Source organism: Schistosoma mansoni, chromosome 2 (genome assembly GCF_000237925.1).
Source record: "Schistosoma mansoni strain Puerto Rico chromosome 2, complete genome".
In the NCBI taxonomy this organism is placed as follows: domain Eukaryota; kingdom Metazoa; phylum Platyhelminthes; class Trematoda; order Strigeidida; family Schistosomatidae; genus Schistosoma; species Schistosoma mansoni.
The window spans coordinates 32748573-32770160 of NC_031496.1; the positions used below are offsets into that span (position 1 = coordinate 32748573).

General features: G+C 37.3%; 3 protein-coding genes and 1 non-coding gene across 4 annotated transcripts in view; 1 reads left to right on the forward strand and 3 right to left on the reverse strand.

Moving 5' to 3' along the window:
• Smp_066260 (putative replication factor C / DNA polymerase III gamma-tau subunit) overlaps positions 1-3774 on the forward strand; it is a gene marked incomplete at both ends in the record, with an annotated part of 14700 nt that extends 10926 nt beyond the window's left edge. The window contains 2 exons of the mRNA XM_018796413.1: positions 1299-1376; positions 3620-3774. Of these exons, the coding sequence (XP_018650628.1) occupies positions 1299-1376; positions 3620-3774 (233 nt within the window). The remainder of the gene's footprint in view (positions 1-1298; positions 1377-3619) is intronic.
• Positions 3775-8361: 4587 nt separating this feature from the next.
• On the reverse strand, positions 8362-8894 carry Smp_210310 (putative 60s ribosomal protein L7a; the record flags this gene model as incomplete). Its single annotated transcript, XM_018796414.1, has 3 exons — positions 8362-8466; positions 8502-8571; positions 8602-8894. The coding sequence occupies 3 exons, from the start codon at positions 8892-8894 to the stop codon at positions 8362-8364; spliced, it is 468 nt and encodes a 155-aa protein (XP_018650629.1).
• Positions 8895-8971: 77 nt separating this feature from the next.
• Smp_210300 (putative 60s ribosomal protein L7a) overlaps positions 8972-21588 on the reverse strand; it is a gene marked incomplete at both ends in the record, with an annotated part of 45155 nt that continues 32538 nt past the window's right edge. The window contains 2 exons of the mRNA XM_018796415.1: positions 8972-9334; positions 20053-20246. Coding sequence (XP_018650630.1) covers positions 8972-9334; positions 20053-20246 — 557 coding nt within the window. The remainder of the gene's footprint in view (positions 9335-20052; positions 20247-21588) is intronic.
• Smp_tRNA_01401_Gln_TTG.1.1 lies at positions 19138-19204 on the reverse strand. The gene has a single exon. It is a non-coding gene (tRNA).

Here is a 21588-nt window from a genome sequence, read left to right on the forward strand (position 1 = left end):
CATATGTGCAGACGTACATCGAAGGTGACATTTTGCCTCGACATGTATCTCCAATAATGTCTATTATATATCGTATTAATACTTTTTGACTGATGTTAAGTACCTAAAAAATAATTAAAATAACTCTTCGTATCGTTGAATAAAAAAAAATAGAACTCAGTGAAGAAAATTTCCCTTAACAGAATCGTTTACTCTAGCTGTACATTCGTATTTGCAGTTGTATGGTAAATATACATCTATGGAAAGATAAAAAAGATTGCACCATAAAGTTATTCGAGACTCCAATTATCAAATGAAGTTACGTAATAGTCAGGGGGTTAAAGAAGAAGAGAAGGATGAAAATAATTTACTGGTCAAAATTATAAAAGATAATTTTCCCCTTAACAAAAAACGAGAAACATAAGGGTCATAATAATAACAAAATAATAATCATGAAAAATTGTTAAATGATACTGATTTTAAAAATACAAAGAAACAGGACCAAAAAATACTAGAGAAAGGGATTAGGACCAAGGAAGAATGAGAGGTTGGACGTATCGTTTTTGCACTCAGAGTTCGGACTTGAATAAGTGGATCACCAACGACTCAGTAGTGCATACGTTTTTGACTCGACCTCCCTTCGATCCAGCTCCTTTGATTATGTAGATTATTTTAAAGTGGAATCCCTTCGGAGAAACATGTTCAGAGTTGATTAGGTGCTCCTGAATTGAACTGGTAACTGTTTCATTCACCTTTTAAAAGTCATGCCGGGCAATATTCTGAAATGCGTCTAGAAAGTGATTTATTTTGTAGCCAATGTAACCTGCTTCACATAAGCAAGTGAATTTATAGTTGTATATTCATGTTCCTTTCATTGTGAGCTTTATTTTGACCCTTGGACTATTATTGTACGATTTATCATTCCTGAGTTATACTCAGTCTATTAATTACTGCTCTATTCACAGCCACATTTGGCTGAATCTTGTACAAATGTTATTTTCTATTTTATTGGGACGATGTGGTCAGTCTGTTTGCTATACAAACTCAGTATGTTTGAAATATAATGATTCATACCGCAGAGGCTGTTCTGGATTTAACTGGCTGGGCTATGCAGAAGCAGGACTGATACGTACTCTAAACTGCTCGTACGGTCTTCGTGTGTCATTGTTCCAATCGATAATTCGCTGCTCTTTGATTGGTAGTCTTATCACGTCATACGTTAACAAGGGCATCTACTCGACCACAACGTACAACAAGTACAGATAACTTTATTTTTCCATTAGTAAGCATTCACATCAAATTTGTTTTTATATTTTCAGATATTACAGCAGTAAAAAATCTAAAAGGAATCGCACTACAAGATATAATTACGGAAATTCATCCATTGATAATGCGTAGTAAGTTTCTTTGTTATTTTGATATTAAATTTTGTTATCTGGTAATCAAATATGTCCTAACAATCTTTAACATCACTATCTTAACTACTACAAAATTCAAGTTAGATTATTTATTTATTTAAACACATAAATATTGGTACAAAGGGGACACCAGATATATATGCACCACACAAATCTCATTTGATTTGTGTGAGGGCTGTGATACTGTTCGGGTGCCCAAACCAAAGCAGATGGTTTTCTTAGGGGACCACACCCGGAGCCTTTGACCTAAAGATCTGATCCACAAGGCAGTGTAGCATCGTGAGGAGATGCAGTCCCATGGTAGCCGGTGACCAACGATTGATTCATACGCCATTTGATCCTTCAGGATCCTGGAGCCCATGTGCACCATTGGTTTGGAGTTAGGGTTTTCCAACTCCTCTAGGTGGACTCTTCGTGTCCATCGGACCGGTCAAAGCGTCGGAAATTCGGTTTTCGTCTTCTCAATTTCGTAAAGAACAGTAATGCCACGAGAAGGCAGTGAGTAGGACTTCCCTGATAGAGGCTATATACGCGTGGCCATGTGAGAGCGTTTGGAGAGGGAGAGCTGACTCTCCATACTGTCAGCCGTACCAGGGCATTTGAGGGCAACCAAATATTTATTGTTGGAATGCCTGGTTAGTTTCATTCTTTGAACACTAAGTCCATAGATCTTATCGGTAACTTCTCTGTTATCTATAGCATGAATAGAATTCTTTTTTAGGTATCTAAAAATACAGTTGGTTTTGTGGATAGTTTTAATGATTTAACACAATGACTACAAAACATATAAAGAACAACTACTTAAAACTGGTCCATTTGCAAACTGTTAGAAGGGAAAAATAAACATGTTTGGAATCAAAATCCTAGCATTTGATGAGTAGAACTAAACACCAAACTGATCACTAGGTTGATTATTAAGTCACAATATTTGGTCACGTGATACATGAAACCAAATTATCCATCTAGCAATCAAGAACGAAATATAGTCCAGAGAAAACAGTCTTTTGTCTTAATACAAAGCAGTTAGCAAATAGATTCAGATTAAGACTAGATGAAGTCCTTTTTATGCATAAGATGGTTTTTCATATTTAGTATATCTTTACTTGTTGACCAATCATGGCTTACTGTGATCGCTATATCACCAACCATTTTTTTAACAGCAACAAATTAATCATTGAATACAGGCTCAAAATGCACAAAAAACAATGGCCTATAGGTTGTTGAATACATATTGCTGACTGATATGTGAGGAGTGCTAACTCACACAAAATTTTGGACAAAGACTTCTCAGCACTTGTCTCTGATCACATAATACCTAAATATCTAATGTTCCCACCAAATTGGAAAATAAAACAATTTCTCCTTCGTGAAAAATTGTCAATAATTTCTTGTGATCTGTTTAGTTTGTATATTGTTTTTTGACTAGAAACCAGTCAATCATTGTTAACGTACAGTAAAACCTGGGACAGATGTATGTTAGCAAAAGTTGTCATACTGCATTTTTAACTGGAATTGTATTCGGTTAGTTCTTGCGAGTGGTTAACAGGATTTACCGATTACAGTGTGATCAAAATAACATTTCAAGCAAAGATGGATAATGGCTAACAGTGGAATCAAGGACGCGCGTTTCGTCCTATTTAGGACTCGCCAGCTGGATGTACCTGCATCTCAGAATTAATGTTCACTCTGGGACTCGAACCCAGTACCGTTCACTTCAAACTCCATCGCGTTATCCACTTAGCTACTGAGTCCTGATAGCCACTTACTTGTGCAATGGGGTGAAGTTTAAATTCTCTTGATATTGTTTGGTTAAATTTCCCCATTGACGTTTAGGACTACAATAAGAGACTGATCAATTGCAGTCCTAAACGTCAATGGGAAAATTCAACCAAACAAGCTGTATGTACATCGTAGGCAAGTTTACTAGATATATAGCCTTTAGTTACAAATTTCAGTATATTTGTTATGTGGTTACCAGTGAAGATTTGAACAAGCATTTTGTCTTAACCTGAGACTCATCAATTGTATGTACATATACACACCGAGACTGGAGTCGGGTACCTATCTCTTCAAACGTAAATGTGTTTTATTCCCTAACCTACTAAGTATCCCGTCCAATTTCTTCATTTAAGTTACATTGATATGATGAACATTTAATTTTTCTGGTATCTATTCAACATTTCAGTTTTTGTTTTTCAATTATTTTCTTAATTGTTATTTAGTTGATTTGCCGGATAAAATACGTTGTGATTTATTAATTGCGTTATCTGATATAGAAAATCGTATGTCACAAGGAGCATCAGAAAGATTACAATTGGGTGCATTTGTTTCAGCATTTACTCGAGCGAAAATAGCACTAGAGTCCAAGATTTCCTAAACAAGAGTTCTCTATTTCAATGTTATTCCTATGTTTAATAAATCAATGATTGTAAATCGTATGTCTTTTCTTGAAATTGGTAATATCTCTAGTTTATCGTTCTTGTAAACGTGTTATCATAGACATTCTCATCATCTGACTTAACAAGAATCAATTTCCTACCACGAGATTCTCTTATCGACTTGGAATACGTAAATGGTATATTTCCGTTTGTGGAGACTCTGGATAAGTGCAGTCTTCTGACTGTCTTAAACAACAATGTAAAGGTGTTTTGGATGCGTTTCTCCCCTTCTAAATGCGAAATGTTGCTTTAGAAACTTTGCCTCAGCATCTAAACCGGTGATAGTGATTGAAGTAGTTGAGTTTGTGGATTACTTCACTTATCTTGGACGTCTCATCAGTTCATATGGGTTGACGTCTGACGAAATCTGGACACAGATCCAGAAACCCAAGCTGGTTCTTGTCAATTTGCGTCACTTGTGTTGTAAGCGAGATATCCGTTTGTCTACTAAAGGACGAGCTTAATACACAGTAGTTCACACCACCCTACCGTGTGGTTGTAAAACATGGCATTTAAAATTATATGATATACGTAGGTTACTATTATATCATTATAGATGACTTCGAAGCATTGCTGGGGTTATAGATAGGATACAAGGTAAAGTTGACAAATCGGTTGATGATGTAGTGAATAGTCGTCGAATGAAATGGATGTCACATTTACCATAGTTATCCAAACACTGCCTACTTCGATGGACGATGTTTTCAGGTGTATGAGAGGGTTACGAGGGAACTGTAAAACGACGACATGGTAGCAGTCCATGAAATCAATTACTGTTGAACTGAACATTGTAATTAGATGCAGACTATGTGGTTGTGGTCAGCGTGATTATCGTAACCAATGGTTAGAGACTGAATGACTCTGACCTGAATTGTTCGCAATGGTGAAGCTGCATCCACTGTCTCCCCTTAAAACCTGTAGCTGGATTCCTCACGATTTTTCTTTTTGTCGCACTAGTTTATTCACTTCCTAATCTTTTTTTATTACCACCAATATTACCTCTATTGCTCTGAGCTTTGCCCTGACATTTTCATCTCGGTAAGCTAATGGTGTATGGGAACTTGGACCGACGTACACATGTATCAGGCTCTTTGTCGCCTTTGACTGACTGAATGTCGCTTAGTTTAGATTGACTATTTCTAGATCACTTGTTCAGTCAGTCGTAATCACCTTAAGACCCGCTACAGATGTACATTCCCTCAAGTTACTACATAACCTCAACCCAGCAAGATTAAGATGAATGGCAAAGTAGTTTATTTAAAGGTAGTAATAATAATGATAAGAAATTTAATATTGGAAATGCTTTGAAGAGGAACAAACTCGCAAAATAAGGCATGCGGAAGAATTTTAAAATTCCCAATTTAAGTGAAAATGAAGGATGAGTTCCGCCTGCGTTATCAATCATCGCGCGAACCTTAACCAAATGGTCAGTAGATACATAATTCAGGATAAGTGTGCTAATATATGAATGATAGTAATGTATCTGCGAGACCTACATTACTTAGTTACTCTAAATCCAGATGTATTGTGTCTCCAAGACTCCCGTCAATATATCCGAGACTAGAAATTAGCCCCAACTCTAGGCTATTGCTAACCCTCCTTAAATCTACCCATTATTCAGTGGTTCAATATGAGTGAGATTTTCTTCGGCCACCTCAGGCAATGTACATTAACGTTAACGAATACACTACTTTACCTGCCTGGAACCCTACGCTTGGATATTAATAATTATTTTCTTCCCGATTGTGATAGGCCAGAGGTTCATAAACACTGATTACTTGGTAGACTTATATGGGGTTTAAAATTACGTACAGTTATGTGCCACACCTAGGTCAAGGTATGTGACGAGTGTCAGCAGGTACAAACATCCATTCTCCAGGAACCTCACGAGCATCCCAACGAGGAATGACTATATGTATCTAATGCTTCCAACTTGCTCCAGTTGTATGTAAAAATACAAACTCTCTGGTTGAAACTCATAAGACAATCAAATAATCCGTAGTTATATGTACGCTCTTAGCATTGGCATAGTCTTAAGCATTGTATTGTTCATTATTTCTATAGGTTTTCACTTCTGTAGATTTATTGGATAACTATTATTTTTATTTCTTCCCCTTGTTGAGCTGACGACAAACGAAGAATAACAGATTACAGCCTGTCAAATATATACATTAATTCAGGCCACCATAATTCACATTGGCTCACTAAGAGGGAAAACAAATTAACAAAAGGCGTAGAATAATACTGTGTTGGTAACTAGAGAAAAGAGGAATAACGCTTCTTCGCCATCTCCAGATATCAATAAGCTATCTTATCCACCACAGTTAGATAGGTTGCATTTCCACACAAAAATCTGACCATCGGTTATTGAGCGACCTTAGTTCAGTTACATTACTCAAAGGGACTTTCGGCCAGTTACTAATTGTCTTCAAGACAAGGAAAAGCTATCGTCGGATGTCTATGAGTAGACTCACAATTCGGGACAACACATAGCCAATGACCAGGAACCTTAGAAATTGTTGATCAAGCGGTACTTAACAATAGGATTGTTACAACGATCGATATCAGTTGGACTGAGTCACGAACGCCAGGACTATGACTAGTATCTCGATCAATTAAACTGCCACTTCTGGTCGAACAATCTAGTTCCCTGGCCTTTTAAGACTAGACTGAGAAACATAACCTGCTAGACTTCGAGCCAGTGGTGGTTTTGGAACTACGATATGCTCCAGAATGACGAAAGAGTTGATTGTGTTACTTCTTCACAATAGTTTGAAAATTTAGCTGCTAAATACAATGCATGAGATCTGAGGGACATATCGTATGAACAGGACATACAACAGATGGAAAACTGGAATAAGTTCAAGTGGCTAGATCGACAAACCCACCCGTGTCTACATACAGATGTACGCAACCACTAGCCACTTTCATTGAGAACGATTTTGGCCGTTCAAAACAAATAACGTACGCCCCGAGCTCGCAATATAAGGACTGGAAGCTTAACATTGCAGCCACCAAGTCCTCAGAATCATGACCGACAACCATCAGTGCGGAATATTAAATAACAGCCGTATTTTGTTTTGGTCTGTAACTGATATATGGGACGCGTTTGATTAAAGAAAGCCCCTTATTTTGAAACTATGGACGTCTTTTGTTTTCGAGACTTATAGCCTGGTCTTTTCGGGTAGGATGATTCCTAAGGGAACAGTTGTCAACGCTACGCCAAACCACGTTTCAGATGACTCCAAAAAGCTGTATCATATACTCAAAAGATGATAAGCGTAAACATAGGTTGTTTATCGTAACACTAGGCGAACCATGATAGACTGAATGGAAATAGAAACTGATGAAATATTAGTGGGACAATATCTCATGAAGATGTTCAACATGGGAACAATAACTTGGACATTATGATGACGCAGTAAGTAAACGGCATCCATTGAGACAGATAATGCATGGTTAAGTCGCTCAACGAAATCATGCTGACTACTATATTGAAATACTGATTATAAACTACGCTGTGTTGACAGTACACTAAAATTCACTCAACTTTATAAAGTTCAGGCCGAAATTTTACTGAAGCTTAAATAGCATTTTCCATTAAACCTCGAAACTCAGAATCCAGTGACTGTTGGATAACTGAACGGGACATTTGATTAGCGATCGCAAAGAATAATATGATAATAGGCAATGAATTAGAAATGTTCGGTGTAGGTTGTTAATTAATGATCACTTATTACGAACTGTTTGTGCTTGACAGATGGTGAGATGCTACATTACCTAAAGATTTTGCAACACTAATCATGGCAAACTACAGTATAAGCTCCATCAAACTGATAAGAAAATACTCATACTTGATCAGTTTCCATCATTTCAACGGCTAACCAATCTACAATGGAGCCTCATGCATATAGTTATAAAAAAACCGAACCACAGTTTTAGTTAACAATTAATCGAAATGAGGCTATGCTCACTTCTAGGTATTACATATAGGTTTGGGTTTACATGAATATCAATTAAGTTTGTTTATAAGAATACTGGTGTAAATGACACATTACTCACAAAAAGTAGTCATGAATACAAGGAAAGGTTACACCAAATGCATACGGACTTGAACGAACATCACGTCAACTGAGTGCAGATAAATACTTGAGTGTTATCACTAAATACAGTAAGGTAGAATGACTTTGAATTGTAAGAACTGAAAGCAAACAGAAAGTGAATGCATTTGACTGTGGGTCATGCCACCTAACTGCATGCTCCTGAAAAACGAGTACCAGTATGAGATGTTATTTACTAATTAGTTGTAAAAAATTACAGTAGGCTTTAAAAAACTATTAGGTTATCTCACAATATGTCGCACTACGACTGGTATCCAAAATGGCAGCCTTACACTGGTGGTTACTGACACGAATTACATGCTTGCAAGAGATCATCATGAACATTTGACAAGGTGAATAAAGCAGTGAGTAGTAGACTAGATATAAAAAGAGTAAATTATTCCGTTAAGTTGTATTAAAATAAAGTTATCCAAGTTTAATTTGAAGCTCTTTCTTCTTTGCTTTTTCAATTTTAGCCTGTTTGGCGAGGGATTTAGAACCCATAACTCCACCGCCCCAATGTTTGCGAATCTATAGCACAAATGATATTAGGAATTACTTCTTACCTCTTCGAAACGATCATTGTAGTTGTTCTTCACCATTTCAACTATTTTCGATAACCGCGATTTGTCCTCTCTAAAGATCATTTTTTAAAGTTGAACTTACTCTCTGATATTAGTGAAAGCCAAACATGTACATGTTTTTCGGTGAACCAGAAGTCCAAGTTTGGCCTTACTTTTAACTATACAATAGGGTACACCCATTTTTCTGCACAATGCAGGGAGGAAAATTACAATCTCAATAGGATCAACGTCATGCGCTATTACAACGAGGCGAGCCTTCTTCTGAGTGATGGCGGTAGTTACTTCGCGAATACCAGCGCGGACAGTGGGTTTACGTGATGATGGTTCATCAGGTTTGCCTTCAGCACGCAACTGTGCTCGATGAACGAGAAGCATCCTCTTAGCTTCCTTGCTCAGGGGCTGGTACTTGGTAACTAAGTTGAATATTTGACCAGCTAGGTACAATAAATCTTTCAAAAAAAGGAAATACCTGAATTCCTATCTAATGTCTGAGAAAACTGATGGATCGGGGGTGGGATCTTCAATCGCTTTTTCAGGATGGCTTTCTTTCTTTGAAGTTCGATGTATTTCGGCCACTTAGCGAAACGATAAAGGTTTCTTTTCGGCTGAATATCTTGTCCGATTCCGAAATTTTTAGGTCGGCGCTGGATTAACGGATTTTTGACAACCTTCTTCTTAGCGACAGTTTTCTTTGCTATTTCAGGAAGCGGGGCAACTTTTGAAGGCTTCCCTTTTTTAATGACTGGCACTTCAGGTTCATGATGAACGATTTCCTTGATCTTCTTAGCTTTGATTATCTTTTTCGGCTTATTGGGCTATAAGTCAAGAAATACATCGGGATAAACACATTAACCGGCCAACCTACCATGCTTAATAATTTAAAGTGAGCGGTCAAATGTACAACCTAACAAGAACAATTTAGACTTGTTGTTGATATACTGTTGGAAAACTTGAAGTTCAACAGTATGAAGTCGTTTCAAGGTTTTCAATCAGTCCGTAAGTGTCTTAAAGCTAGAGAGGATTGAATAAAATCGCACTATTTAGAAGAACTGGTATACTTCTGCACTTGATAAATTTTTATAGTTATGATCTATTACCATACATCAGGACTATTCTTCTAAGTTTATCTGAATTATTTTTTGTTAGCAAAACCAAAACGACACCGTTATTACGGAGGGATTTTGTTGTATTTGTGACCCTTTGGTGTACAAAAGTTTGCTAGTGAATGGTTTCATGAAAGTGAAAATTCATGGTTACTTTACCTAAGCTTTCTGGTGTCAGTTCTTGGCACCATTCATTCTTTTTAACAACACTCTGTTGACGACTGTCCCTGTTATTAAGAGAAGAGTGATGCCTCTGTAATTATCATACTTTCTCAGATCGCCTTTCTTCAGTATCTTCATCAGAAGTCCTTCTTTCCAGTCTTTTGGTACTTGTTCTTCAACCCAAATCTTACTGAAGAGAATGTGGAGTATCTCTGTAGTTGCCGCTACATCTGCTTTCAGTGCCTCAGCCGGAATGCTGTCTGGTCCAACTGTTTTGCCGTTCTTGATTTGTCTGATGGTCATTCTGATCTCTTCAATTGTTGGTGGGCCAACATCGATTGGGAGGTCTGTGGGTGCTACTTCGATGTTGGGTGGGTTCAGTGGAGCTGGTCGATGCAAGAGTTCTTTGAAGCGTTCTAACCACTTATTTTGGTTGTTCTACAATGTTGATGATTACTCTGCCTTCCTTGCTTTTCACCGGTTGTTCTGGTTTACGGTAATTTCCAGTGAGTTTCTCTGTAGTATCATAACTTTGTTTCATGTTTCCTTCTCTTGAAGCCTTTTCAGCCATCGTTGCCAGATCTTCCATATATTTGCGTTTGTCGGTTCTGATGCTCCTCTTCTCTTGCTTGTTTACTTCTGTGTATTCGGCTTGTGCCTTGGTTTTCTCTGTTCTTGTTCGGCTGACGTTGGTTGCCGCCTTCTTTTTCCTCCTCTCTTCAATCTTGTCCAGTATGTCGACAGTGATTCATCGCTTTTGATAATGCTTCTTGTGGTCCAGAACCTCCTGACATGTTGAAGTGTTTGCCTCTTTTACCCCTTTCCAGTTGTTCTCCATAGTAGCTTCCTCTCCATTGAGTAGATCATGAAAGGTCTGGAACCTGTTGCTGAGGGTTATCTTGGATTTGTTGAGTCTGTCAGTATCAGGCCGTAATAAACCTTTGTGATGTTGTCCACCCCGTTTGTATAGTGCTTCTTGAGTTTCAGTTTTATCTGAGCGACCAGAAAATGGGGACCTGAAGCTATGTCAACTCCTCTCATGATTCTCACATCCTCCATCGTCCTCCTGAACATTTTCTTGGTGCAGATATGGTCAATTTGGTTCTGTGTAGTGGGATTTGGTGAAGTCCATGTGGTTTTGTGAATGCGTTTATGTGAGAATATGGTGCCACCTATGACCGGTTTGTTGAAGGCATATAAGATTGCAAATTTCTCAACATTTTCGTTCCTTTCTCCAGGTCATTTCACATCGTCCCGTGTCTTCGTATCCGGCGTTGTCCATTACAACCTTGACATTTAGGTCTCCCATCAAAATGGTCAAGTGCTTTGTCGGGCACTTATCGACGATCGACTGCAGCATATCGTAGAATTGGTCTTTAGAGTCTTCATTGTAATCCTTGGTAGGCGCATAGCATTGAATGATGTTCATTGTAGAACCCTCTTTCTTTGTTTTGAACGAGGCTTTGATGATCCTTGGTCCATGAGATCCCCATCCTATAAGTGTATTTTGTGTTCGCTTAAATAGCATCAGTGCAACGCCCTGTGCATGAGGAACATTTTCTTCTTCATGGCCAGAGTATAACAGAAGCTCCCCTGAAGCTAATCGTTGTTGTCCAACCTATGTCCAATGTGTTTCACTGATCCCAAGCACCTCCAGGTTGTATCTCCTCATTTCCGCAGCGATTTGGTAAACTCTTCCGGTCTCTCACATTGTACGAGCATTCCATGTACTTGGATAAATTATCGCTTTGGTTGTTAGAAGGTGCATAGGCTTCATGACTTCCGAAGGAACTCGACTTTCATCATGAGGCGTCATAATTATTTCTTCGACTCCCATGGCAGAGTTTAGATGGTTCACATATTTTTTCCGGTTAGCGTCCCTTAGCGAGTTAGTTTTGTGCGGGATGAGATCGCTAACCTCATACCCAATGCTCCTCTTTTATCCGGGCTTTGGACAAGCAGTAAACCCATAGAGGCTCCAGGTGGAGTTTAATATCAGTATTGCATGTAAATAATAAAAAGCTTCTTAACAAAAGAGACTGGTATTTGTGAAAGATCCAGATGACCTTAGTTACGTTTGCCTCAGGGGTCTCAAGGATGGTATTTGGAAAGAGATTGGCTAAACCAGACTTGTTAGCATCGTCATATAGTTGATCAAAAGGTAGCTGGATTACAGCCTCTTGATTACTTAATAATAATAATCTTACATCTAACACGTCCTCATTTTTGCGTCTCTCTGGACATAAAATTTACAGAGACATTTCAAAAAAGTGCAGGAGCTAAAAGAATAAGAGTTTATTAGCTGACTGCTGACTCAGCTGTCGAGCTGTCGAACACTGGAACTACTCACCTTGCAAGTGGTTGAAGGTCCATCTGTCAGTGAGTTGGAAAAGCGCTGGACTAACAGAGAGACCACCTTCATTAGGACTAAAGCGAATTGTACGGCCTGCCGTCCCCCAAACGGAGCAGATACTGCCAGAAACCTGATGATAGAATCGCAATTAGTCACGTCATGGAAATGGGTAACATTTTGTCGAATACGAACAAACAATTTCCGGATTTATGTGGTCATCGGTCAAGTAGCAAGTAGTATATTGAATCCTCAGAAAGACATCATAATCCCTTTCGTTTTACAGGGGCCCTATATGAAAAATATCATCAACTCTACACTTGAAAATGCTCTTTCGGTCGATGACTAGCACTTAAATCAGGTTACTACAACTCACTTAAATCAAACGTAATTAGTTGTCAAGAGAATAAACGATAATGTGAACCAAAATACATGTATTGAATAGCGCGATGAAAGTCGACAATACACAACACTAAATGGTACAAGTAACAGTGTTCGTTGATTAAAGTTTGGAATTATAGTAAAGAAAGATTCTCACACTTTGTGAGATAATCTACACTAATTCTTGATAATGAACAGCTTTCTCCCGAAAGAATAATAGCTGGTGTATGAAAGAAACAAAGAATAAACGAATTATCAGGGTCGGTGACAGTGGTAACGGGAGGTAAACTACAATAGATACACTTATTAGTGATTTGAAGGGTGGATTGAGATAAGAGATCAAGAATAGTACCGATATCAATGAATCCAAAGTGAAATTGATGGCAGTAAATGATTCTTCTTCCAAGTGACTGAGTAGAGGATGAAGAGGCAGAATTTCACATATCCTAAGCTGTAACTGTCAGAAAGATTTTAGTGAAGAAAGAATTAAATAATTTTTGTAAGCTTTACAGATTAGAGCATCTTCTTTTGCTGTGAAACTATGTCAGTAAATATTTACACAGTATGTTTTCGATGAAGTTTCGTTCTGCTAGCTGAATGACTTAGTCATAGAGCTTCCATTGCCCATTTGAACCACATCACCAGAAAAAACTACAGGTAGACGTTTGGCTAAGGCATCCAACTCAAAGAACGAAGCTTCAACAGAGTGATTCACCTGAGTTGTAAATCCCTACCATACTCTGTTTATTTCGTTAGTGTGTACTAATTGTATAACATACTACTCATCACGTCAATTACCTGATTTTCATTCTTTTGCTGCATGCGAAATACATCGCGCTTTCGTTGTCTTTAATTTCTCTTTCGGCTGGTCACAACATCGACTACACATCATAACACTACTGTGTGAAATTTCGGTCACTCTTCTCTTGGTGGGACTACCGAATTATTCCCGGATAAAAAGCGCCATGGAGTGTACTTATTCTTACATGTTGTTTTACGCTAGGAAACCAGTAGGTATTTCACTGGTTGAGTAGATCCTATTTGTAGTTTGCATTCAAACAATTTCTCTGAATTAATTATCATTTAAGACGTGTTGTTGTCTTTTGTCATTTATTATCGTGCATTTTTCTCGTGCAACTATCCTCGTTTGTCTGTGATTTTTAACATTCTACATTGGTTTCTTATTTTTTCCTCCCTGTTCGTTTCATATTCATGTATGACAGATGCAAGGTCCTTCGGTATGAATTTGTGGACTCATGTAGTCATTATTGCAAATTCTAGGAGGCCTACATGCACCGGACGTTTATTATCCAGTGGTAGGTTCACGCTATTCTGAGAACTTGACAGTTTGTATTGCATAGACCAGAAATAATTGACTTTGAGATTTAAACAAAATCGAGTTTCTAAGTGAATGATTTAAAAGTTTTTTTTGTAATTCCTCCCATATCTTATATTGGCAGAAATAATGAAAATATAACCCTTTCTTACAAAATACGGAGGATGATATGGGTGGACTGAACAAATGAAGTTACTAGATAGTTGAACTACTAAACTAGATTACACGGTATCTATAAGTGCAAAAGCCACACTATCTTTTTGACTTTGAGAAGTTCAGTTATGCAGTTTTTATTTCCCGGTGGTACAGTCAAGGAAAATGTCTACTAGAAAAGGATTTCTTAATTTCAAGTAGTTGGATCGAAATTCTCAGCTCATAACGTAGTGACTTCAATAGGAGCACTGTGAGCACGTAGGGGATCCTGGTCCATGATATTCATTGAGAGGTGCGCCCTTTTCCTCATACAGCTCCACCAAAGCTTCGTATCACTCCCCGTAGATCTGGCCAAACAAGCCAGACATTAAATTCCGCTGTATCTGTAACTTGAAACACATTCATTTCCTATTCCAGAATAAAATGACCAGTTTCTGGTATTACAAGACGAGTGAAGGAATGAACACTTACTGTCAGTAGCCATTAGCATTCTCGATTTTGAACATGGACGCGGTCTAAGAGGTCAAGAAGCTGACCAGGGAGGAAGGAAATATAAAGTGATGGAGTGGAGAAAAAATCACTAAATATATCTCGACGATATTCAAGTACTTGGTAGCTAGCCACATAACTGTTCCCGTCCGTGTAATCGAAATGTCACAAGGGTCACTAAAAATGTGGGAGGGGACCGGAGGGGGTATGTATATTTTTAACCGATAAAGGCATCATGGTGTACAACTTCTGTGTTGGCTAACTGTCTTAGGAGATCTATTCCATGACAAATCAAAATGTGACTTAGTTCAAATGCTCTGTCGAGATTCTTCAACTAGTGATGTATTCAAAACAGTCAGTATCAGTGTCAAGTGCTTAAGTTTATTGGAGCAGTATTCTACATTGTTCAACAGAATAGTAACGAATAATCATTACAAAATTCTGGTCGAACAACTAGCCGACTTTTCATGAGAGTATATTGGGACAGAGTAACAATATACCTACTCCTTCGAAAGTAGGTTATATTTTAATCCGTTTATACATGTGGTTGAGCCATGCAGATGCTAATTGATACAGTGACGTGACTGCTACATTAAACATGATCTAGGATGACTAAGTCTAAAATTTATTTTGTTTGACTCACGGACACGCGGTCCTATTTTAGGCTTTTCCATTATCTTCCCAGCAAGTACATTTATCTGTATTTTCAGACAAGCTAACTTTCTATGTGAAAGTAAAAGTATCACCGGAAAGCTTGGATCTGTTATTTAGAGACGAATATTGTGAAGCATTGAATCCACTAAGGGAACAAATTTGACGAAAACTTATTTTCAGAGCACTTGCGACTAAACATCAATGTGAACAGATCATGGTATTTCGGATTCCAGGAGATCATTTAAAAAATAATAAGGGTTGATTTGAAATATTCTTTGAATAAAGATAGGATATTTATTATACTCTAGGTAAAAAATAGTAAATAACGGAATGCTCGAATTCTCAAAGTTGTCTGACTTTTTTGAGTTGGTACTATCCCTGATGGTAGACAGTCAGATTTCAGATGATATTTCGTGGTCAATGTTCACAACTACATAACCCTAGCCCTTTCTCTACTACTGATGTCTATCAGTTGTTGAAATTCCCATATTGATGTATCTCAGATGAATTCCTGTATGATACTTAGACACGACCATATAAGTAATTAACTATGCTCCAATAGAATGATATAAAATGACTCATATGAGATATTTTAGTAATATTATAATTCATTCGATCGAAATCAGCAAAGAAACTATGACAGTAAATGAATGGATAGAGTAAGGACTTTACTTCTTGAACAAATCACGCATATTTAAATCCTTCCTGACATCAACCGCTGCATAATCTACCACTTGAGTTTATATTTAGCCAGGCACTAAGTTCAATAGATGAATACACAGACAAAAATATACCTAAGTAGAAAAGGTACATATATAGGAAGTGAATAGATACAGCATTAGTAGTGGAACTAAAAATTACACATATATGAATCCTTACTTGCGTTAAAGATTGTGAAACTATCATTCAGATTTTTATGACCCTTCGTCTGTCCAGTGTTTTTAGTTCGTTTGTATAAGGGTTCAATTAAAGTGCTGCTATATAGTTAATTTACTTGTCTTATTATCCGGTTTATACATGACTAACACGTTTGATTTTAAATGGTCCTAATGTTAAATAATAAAGCGGTGATTTACGTCTAGCATTTTCAGTACATTGTGACTGAAACTGAAAAAATGGACTTATTCAACCATTGATCAATAAAGGCACAAAGTGGTCTCAAAGTTGAACAACTTTTCAGTAGGGTAATTGGTATCCAAGGTCAAGTTACGAAGCAACAAAAGAGCCGAATTGTACACTACAAAACAGAGGAAGCTAAATAAACGCTTTTCGCATTGATTTCGCGAATTTACTACAGCAAAATACGACGCAAATACGAGAAAATCTCCTATTCGTGCAACCCAAAGGACAACCAACAAACCCTCAACAACTCAAATACGGAATGACCACCTCTTGTCAGGCCATTGGAGGTCGCTAAAACGGAACGGCGGGCGGGTTTGAAAACGCACTGACTTATTTACCTTGCCCTTATTTACCGTGCCCTAATGTACTGTTACCGCGTTTGCTCAAGGAAATGTTGTTTCCGGTTAGATTTCCTAATCTCCCTGATGTTGTAGAACACTCATTACATACAGGAAGTTTCAACCACGACTTTGCTCCTAGAACTGCACATAGTATTATTATGAAGTAATTTATCCCGGGACGCATACATATTATTGTGGTGTATGCTACTTATGTCGAGATATAAGTAGTGTGTAACGCCAATAAAAAGTTGAATGGCTGGTAACAGAAGGCCAAGAAGATCGAATTGAAGAAAACAGAACTGGGCTAAGAAAGAAATTGTGAACTGAAATAGTTATACAGAATGCGAAGAACAAATAATAGAAATTTGAGAATAAAGTATTCAGTGTATGGTACTCATATTTCACCAAGATATTGTACGGTCAGTGAAATGTCACCGAAGCCTAACCAAATCATCCAGCAGTTGGGTCACTACATTTCGAACAGATCATCGTCAAGGTCAAGGACAATCAACGCGCATCAGTTAATCATGGACTGGCCCATGCGGCAGTGGTTCTACTTCGCCTGTATCTACTTTAACTAATATATTCCTGTTATAACATCCCTTGTGTTATACAGTCTTCAGAGCATCCATGGTCCCTTGATACATCGATGGGGCAATCCACGTAAGGTGCTGGTCGCGAGGTGTGACTTCGAAGTTAGCTTGTTGGGTACACCGTTCCCGTCTTACTGGAGTAGGTCTCCAATCATTCGACAAAGATCATCAACGTTGATGGTCTACAATATTTTGTAATTTTGTAAGAAAATACAATTATCTGTCTTCATTTGTGTTCTCGTTCACTGCATTCTGAGTGTAATTCTCATAATAAAGACCATAAGAATGTAATAACAAAATCACTGAACTAACTATTAGCTATGTGAAATAAGGATACATAAATGCTCAAAATATAACTAAATAGTTATTTTTCAAGTAGATAGATTTAGTCCTACTTTCCCCTGCTAAAACAATAGTAGTGACATTGATAAATTAAGAGCAATGATAGGTGAAAAACACCTCATAAGCTGTGCTAAATGTATTTCTCAGACGGATTAAAATGATCATATGTAATGAAGGATTAGCTTCAGCAGGGTTCAGCGACACTAAGGTCAAGTTTTTAATACAATTCACTAATGTACTCTTCATATACTCAATCTATAAAGAATAATTTTAAAAAAATATGTGATTGATTCTAAAGGTGTAATCCATTGGTCTTAGGATAAAAGTAGGAGGCTGGTGGCACTGCATCTACGGGTAAAAGAGTGTACGTAATCGAAAAGCAACATTCACTTCAAGTACGTCTTAGGGCAAATTGAAAGCTTTTAGTAAACTTGTGATATAAGGAAAGAACTGAAGTGAAATATAATTGGTAGGAAAATGCATGAACAATGGGATTAGAGAAGATGAACTGATATTTATAGAAGGAACAGTGAAGATTAAGAAAATTGATCGTTATTTTGCAAATTAACTGTTTGTTGTATGGTTATCAAAATTTAGTGAGATAGTCTGTAATTTGTGCTTAAATACATTCGATTGTCCCAACTAGTGTTTTGGTGTCGCTGCCAACCAGGAGGAGGAAGGGTGCTGTTCTGCAGATGCCGCTGGGGGCTTGGAGTCGAGGTGCTAGTTGGGGCAGTCTGCTGCGGAGAGGTGACGTCGAGTGGAGTGTTCTGGTGGGGTGGCGTTGGCTGTAGCAGGTGCTGTAGACGGAGAGGAACGGTGGGACGTGCGGCTGCTGGGCGGACATTGGATGTAGATGGCTCAGTAGGCCGGTGGAGTACGCGTGTTGAACGTCCCAGGTGCCGGGTGGATGTCGGATGTTTTGTTCACTACACTGTCTTTAAGTGAATTTTACTCAAGGTATCAAGTTATTATGTACCAACATTCTTATAAATAAACTTAATAAACTTTAATTCTTACATGTTTATCCTACATTAAAGAAAAGGATCATATAAAGAAGCATTTAGTACATTAAACAGCAGTGATATCTACTGTTCCTAATAAGAAGTTACATTATGATTGAACCATATACAATATAAATCATCATTCACTTCAACATTTTTGTTGTTGTCATAAACAAATTCATTTATGAGTAGTACAGTTAGGTTTATAAAAAATCATCTGTATGAATAAAGACGTCATTGTACTAATAAGATAAGTTGTAATTTGTTGTGTGACAAATATTGATTTCACAGTTAAGCAATTGATTAGTGTCATCCATTTCACACAGTAATAATAAGTACAATAATAACACTATGTGTAACTAAATTCACATGGTGTTGTTTAGTTGTATCTTCGCATTGTTATGTCGGACTGCAATTGATCAGTCTCTTGTTGGTATATGTGCATCTTGTGCGGATTGCCTCGATATTGCCTGAAGTCACAAGCTTTATAAGCAAACATGGATAGTGGCTAGCAATGGAATACAGGATGCGCGTTTCGTCCCATTTGGGACTCGTCAGCTAGATGTACCTGCATCACAGAGTTGATGTTCACTCTGAGACTCGAACCCAGTACCATTGGCTTCAAACGCCATCGCGTTATCCACTTAGCTACTGAGTCCTGATAGTCACCTGCTTGTGCAATTGAGTGAAGTTTAAATTCACGTTGTACGTAATTGTTGGTGAACTCGAGTCCCATACACGGGATCATGGATGCATAATTCTGAGAAGTTCCATATTAGGGACAAAACGGCCATTCAATGCCTGTAGGTTTTCAGTGTTAGTCTTACTTAAATCGACTTATCAATTCAACTCTTAAAAAATTACTACAATCTCCACTACCCCCTCTCCCCCCATTCTAGAAATTAATTATTCGTCAAAACAGATGGGTAAAAATATGAAATGAACAATACAAAAAACAAAACAATAAACAAAAAACACTGAACACACGTTAACATACCGACACACACACACGCACACACATACAATCAAATTGATATATCATTCATGATAATGAACCATGGTAACAACACAATATAAGTAATAATCTCTATGTTGCCAAAATAAAAGAATAAATTAATTAATTAATCAATGATATATCTTTATAAAATAAAAGAATATTGATTAGGAGGGGGTGGGTCGGGTGGGGTTTCTTTTCAACAATAAAAAAAGAAACGAGTAAAGATGAAAATGTTTTCCATGATTCAAAAATGAAAAAAAAATTCAGCGTATGGAAAAAAACAAAAAAAATATATATATAGAATGTTTCCAAGTATCTAGGCAAATCAACAAATGCATTGTGTATGAGATGAAAAAGTAGAAACAAACAACAATGAAAGGATTACCTCTCCATGTATAGATATGCATATCCATCTAACCATCTATCCATCTAACCATCTATCTATCTATAGCTTAACGTAGGGAATGTGGTGGACCAAATATTTGATAAAGCATAAAAAATGCTACTTCATGACTACTCCAATAACTATTATGTGCACCTAATATAGCTAATGGTGAAAATGATTTTTGCCATTCATAATCAATACGACGTTTTAATTGTTTTTCATTTGATGTTGGCATTGATCTCATTTCACATAAAATTGGATTTAAATTAGTTACATTAGATGATCGTCTAGTGATATAATTACTGAATATTTTCACTAAAATGAAAAGAGAACATCGAAGAATAAGTTAACTCATTATGTAATTTATCAATGAAGGAATAATTCTTGACGAGACTATCATTTATGGACGAGTCAATCAGAAGCGTTTTGGAGGGATTTCAAGGTTACGGAGCCAATTTCAGCACCTGATGCTCATGTACGATCGGTTCACAATTAAGCGGCTAAAACAAATGACACTACTAAGAAGTTCCTGTATTTGTAATTGCGGGTATTAAATGACTTGTAGACCTTGTGCAGACTAACATGATGTTGTCCTTCGATGTAATATAAGTTGAAGGAAGACGTTTGCTAGAATAGGAACCTTAATCGCTCGATCCAGATTGAGACTAAGGCATATTATAATAATTGCCGCAAACTGTATAATAAAAGCACTAGTAAAATTGGCTGCAATATTCGCAGACGTTGCTGAAGTTTCGGCAGTTCAGTGGTATGAGTATTGTAGAGACATATCCATAATAAAAATGATAAACTTATACAACCGGATCACACACAAATAAAAATGAAGCTATGTGGTCGAGGCTGAGAGGGTTATGACCTTATCATGGTTCCAGAGATCAACTATTATGGAGTCATATGGATGAGTTCCTCTGCCTTATGCATTACGATTTTGGAACCTTTGAACCTTTTTCTAACTTTGACAAGTTTTTGGACCATATAAAAGAAGTGTATCCACTTTAATTATTTGGTTTTGTAGAATATATTTTTACTGTATGCTGACTGTTTAATGATTGGCTAACATTTCTCAAGGTCACTTCAGATTCGTTCAAAGGTCGTCCATAAATTATAGTCTCGTCTACTTCTTTACTGGTATCTTAGGATATAACTGAATCACTTCAAAAAAACGGCTTATCATTCATACGTTGTTCCTTTGTACTATTGAAACTTGAATTGTTTTTGATTCTCTGAAGAAGTGAACTATGTTGAGTGACGAAACGTTAGAAAATCTAATTTTTCTATTTCACTGGGATATCTACAAATCTATTATATGATATGAAGGGGTTTTGTGGAGATTTCAGTATTTTTGTAGTTGAAATCATGAGTCAATTAAAGTTAGACATTAACACCGTTGAATGCCGGCCAGCTCAGTGGTCTAGAGGTTAAGTGCTCTGGAGCGAGACTGATAGGTCCTCGGTTCGAATCTAGTGAGGCGAGATCGTGGATGTGCACTGCTGAGGAGTCCCACAATAGGACGAAATGACCCTCCAGTGCTTCCATGTTTTCCATGGTGGTCTAGCTTCAATTGACTCATGGTTTCAACAATGAAAATATTATATGATTATTGAGTCGTATTTATCACTTATTCAATGTTAGTATATAC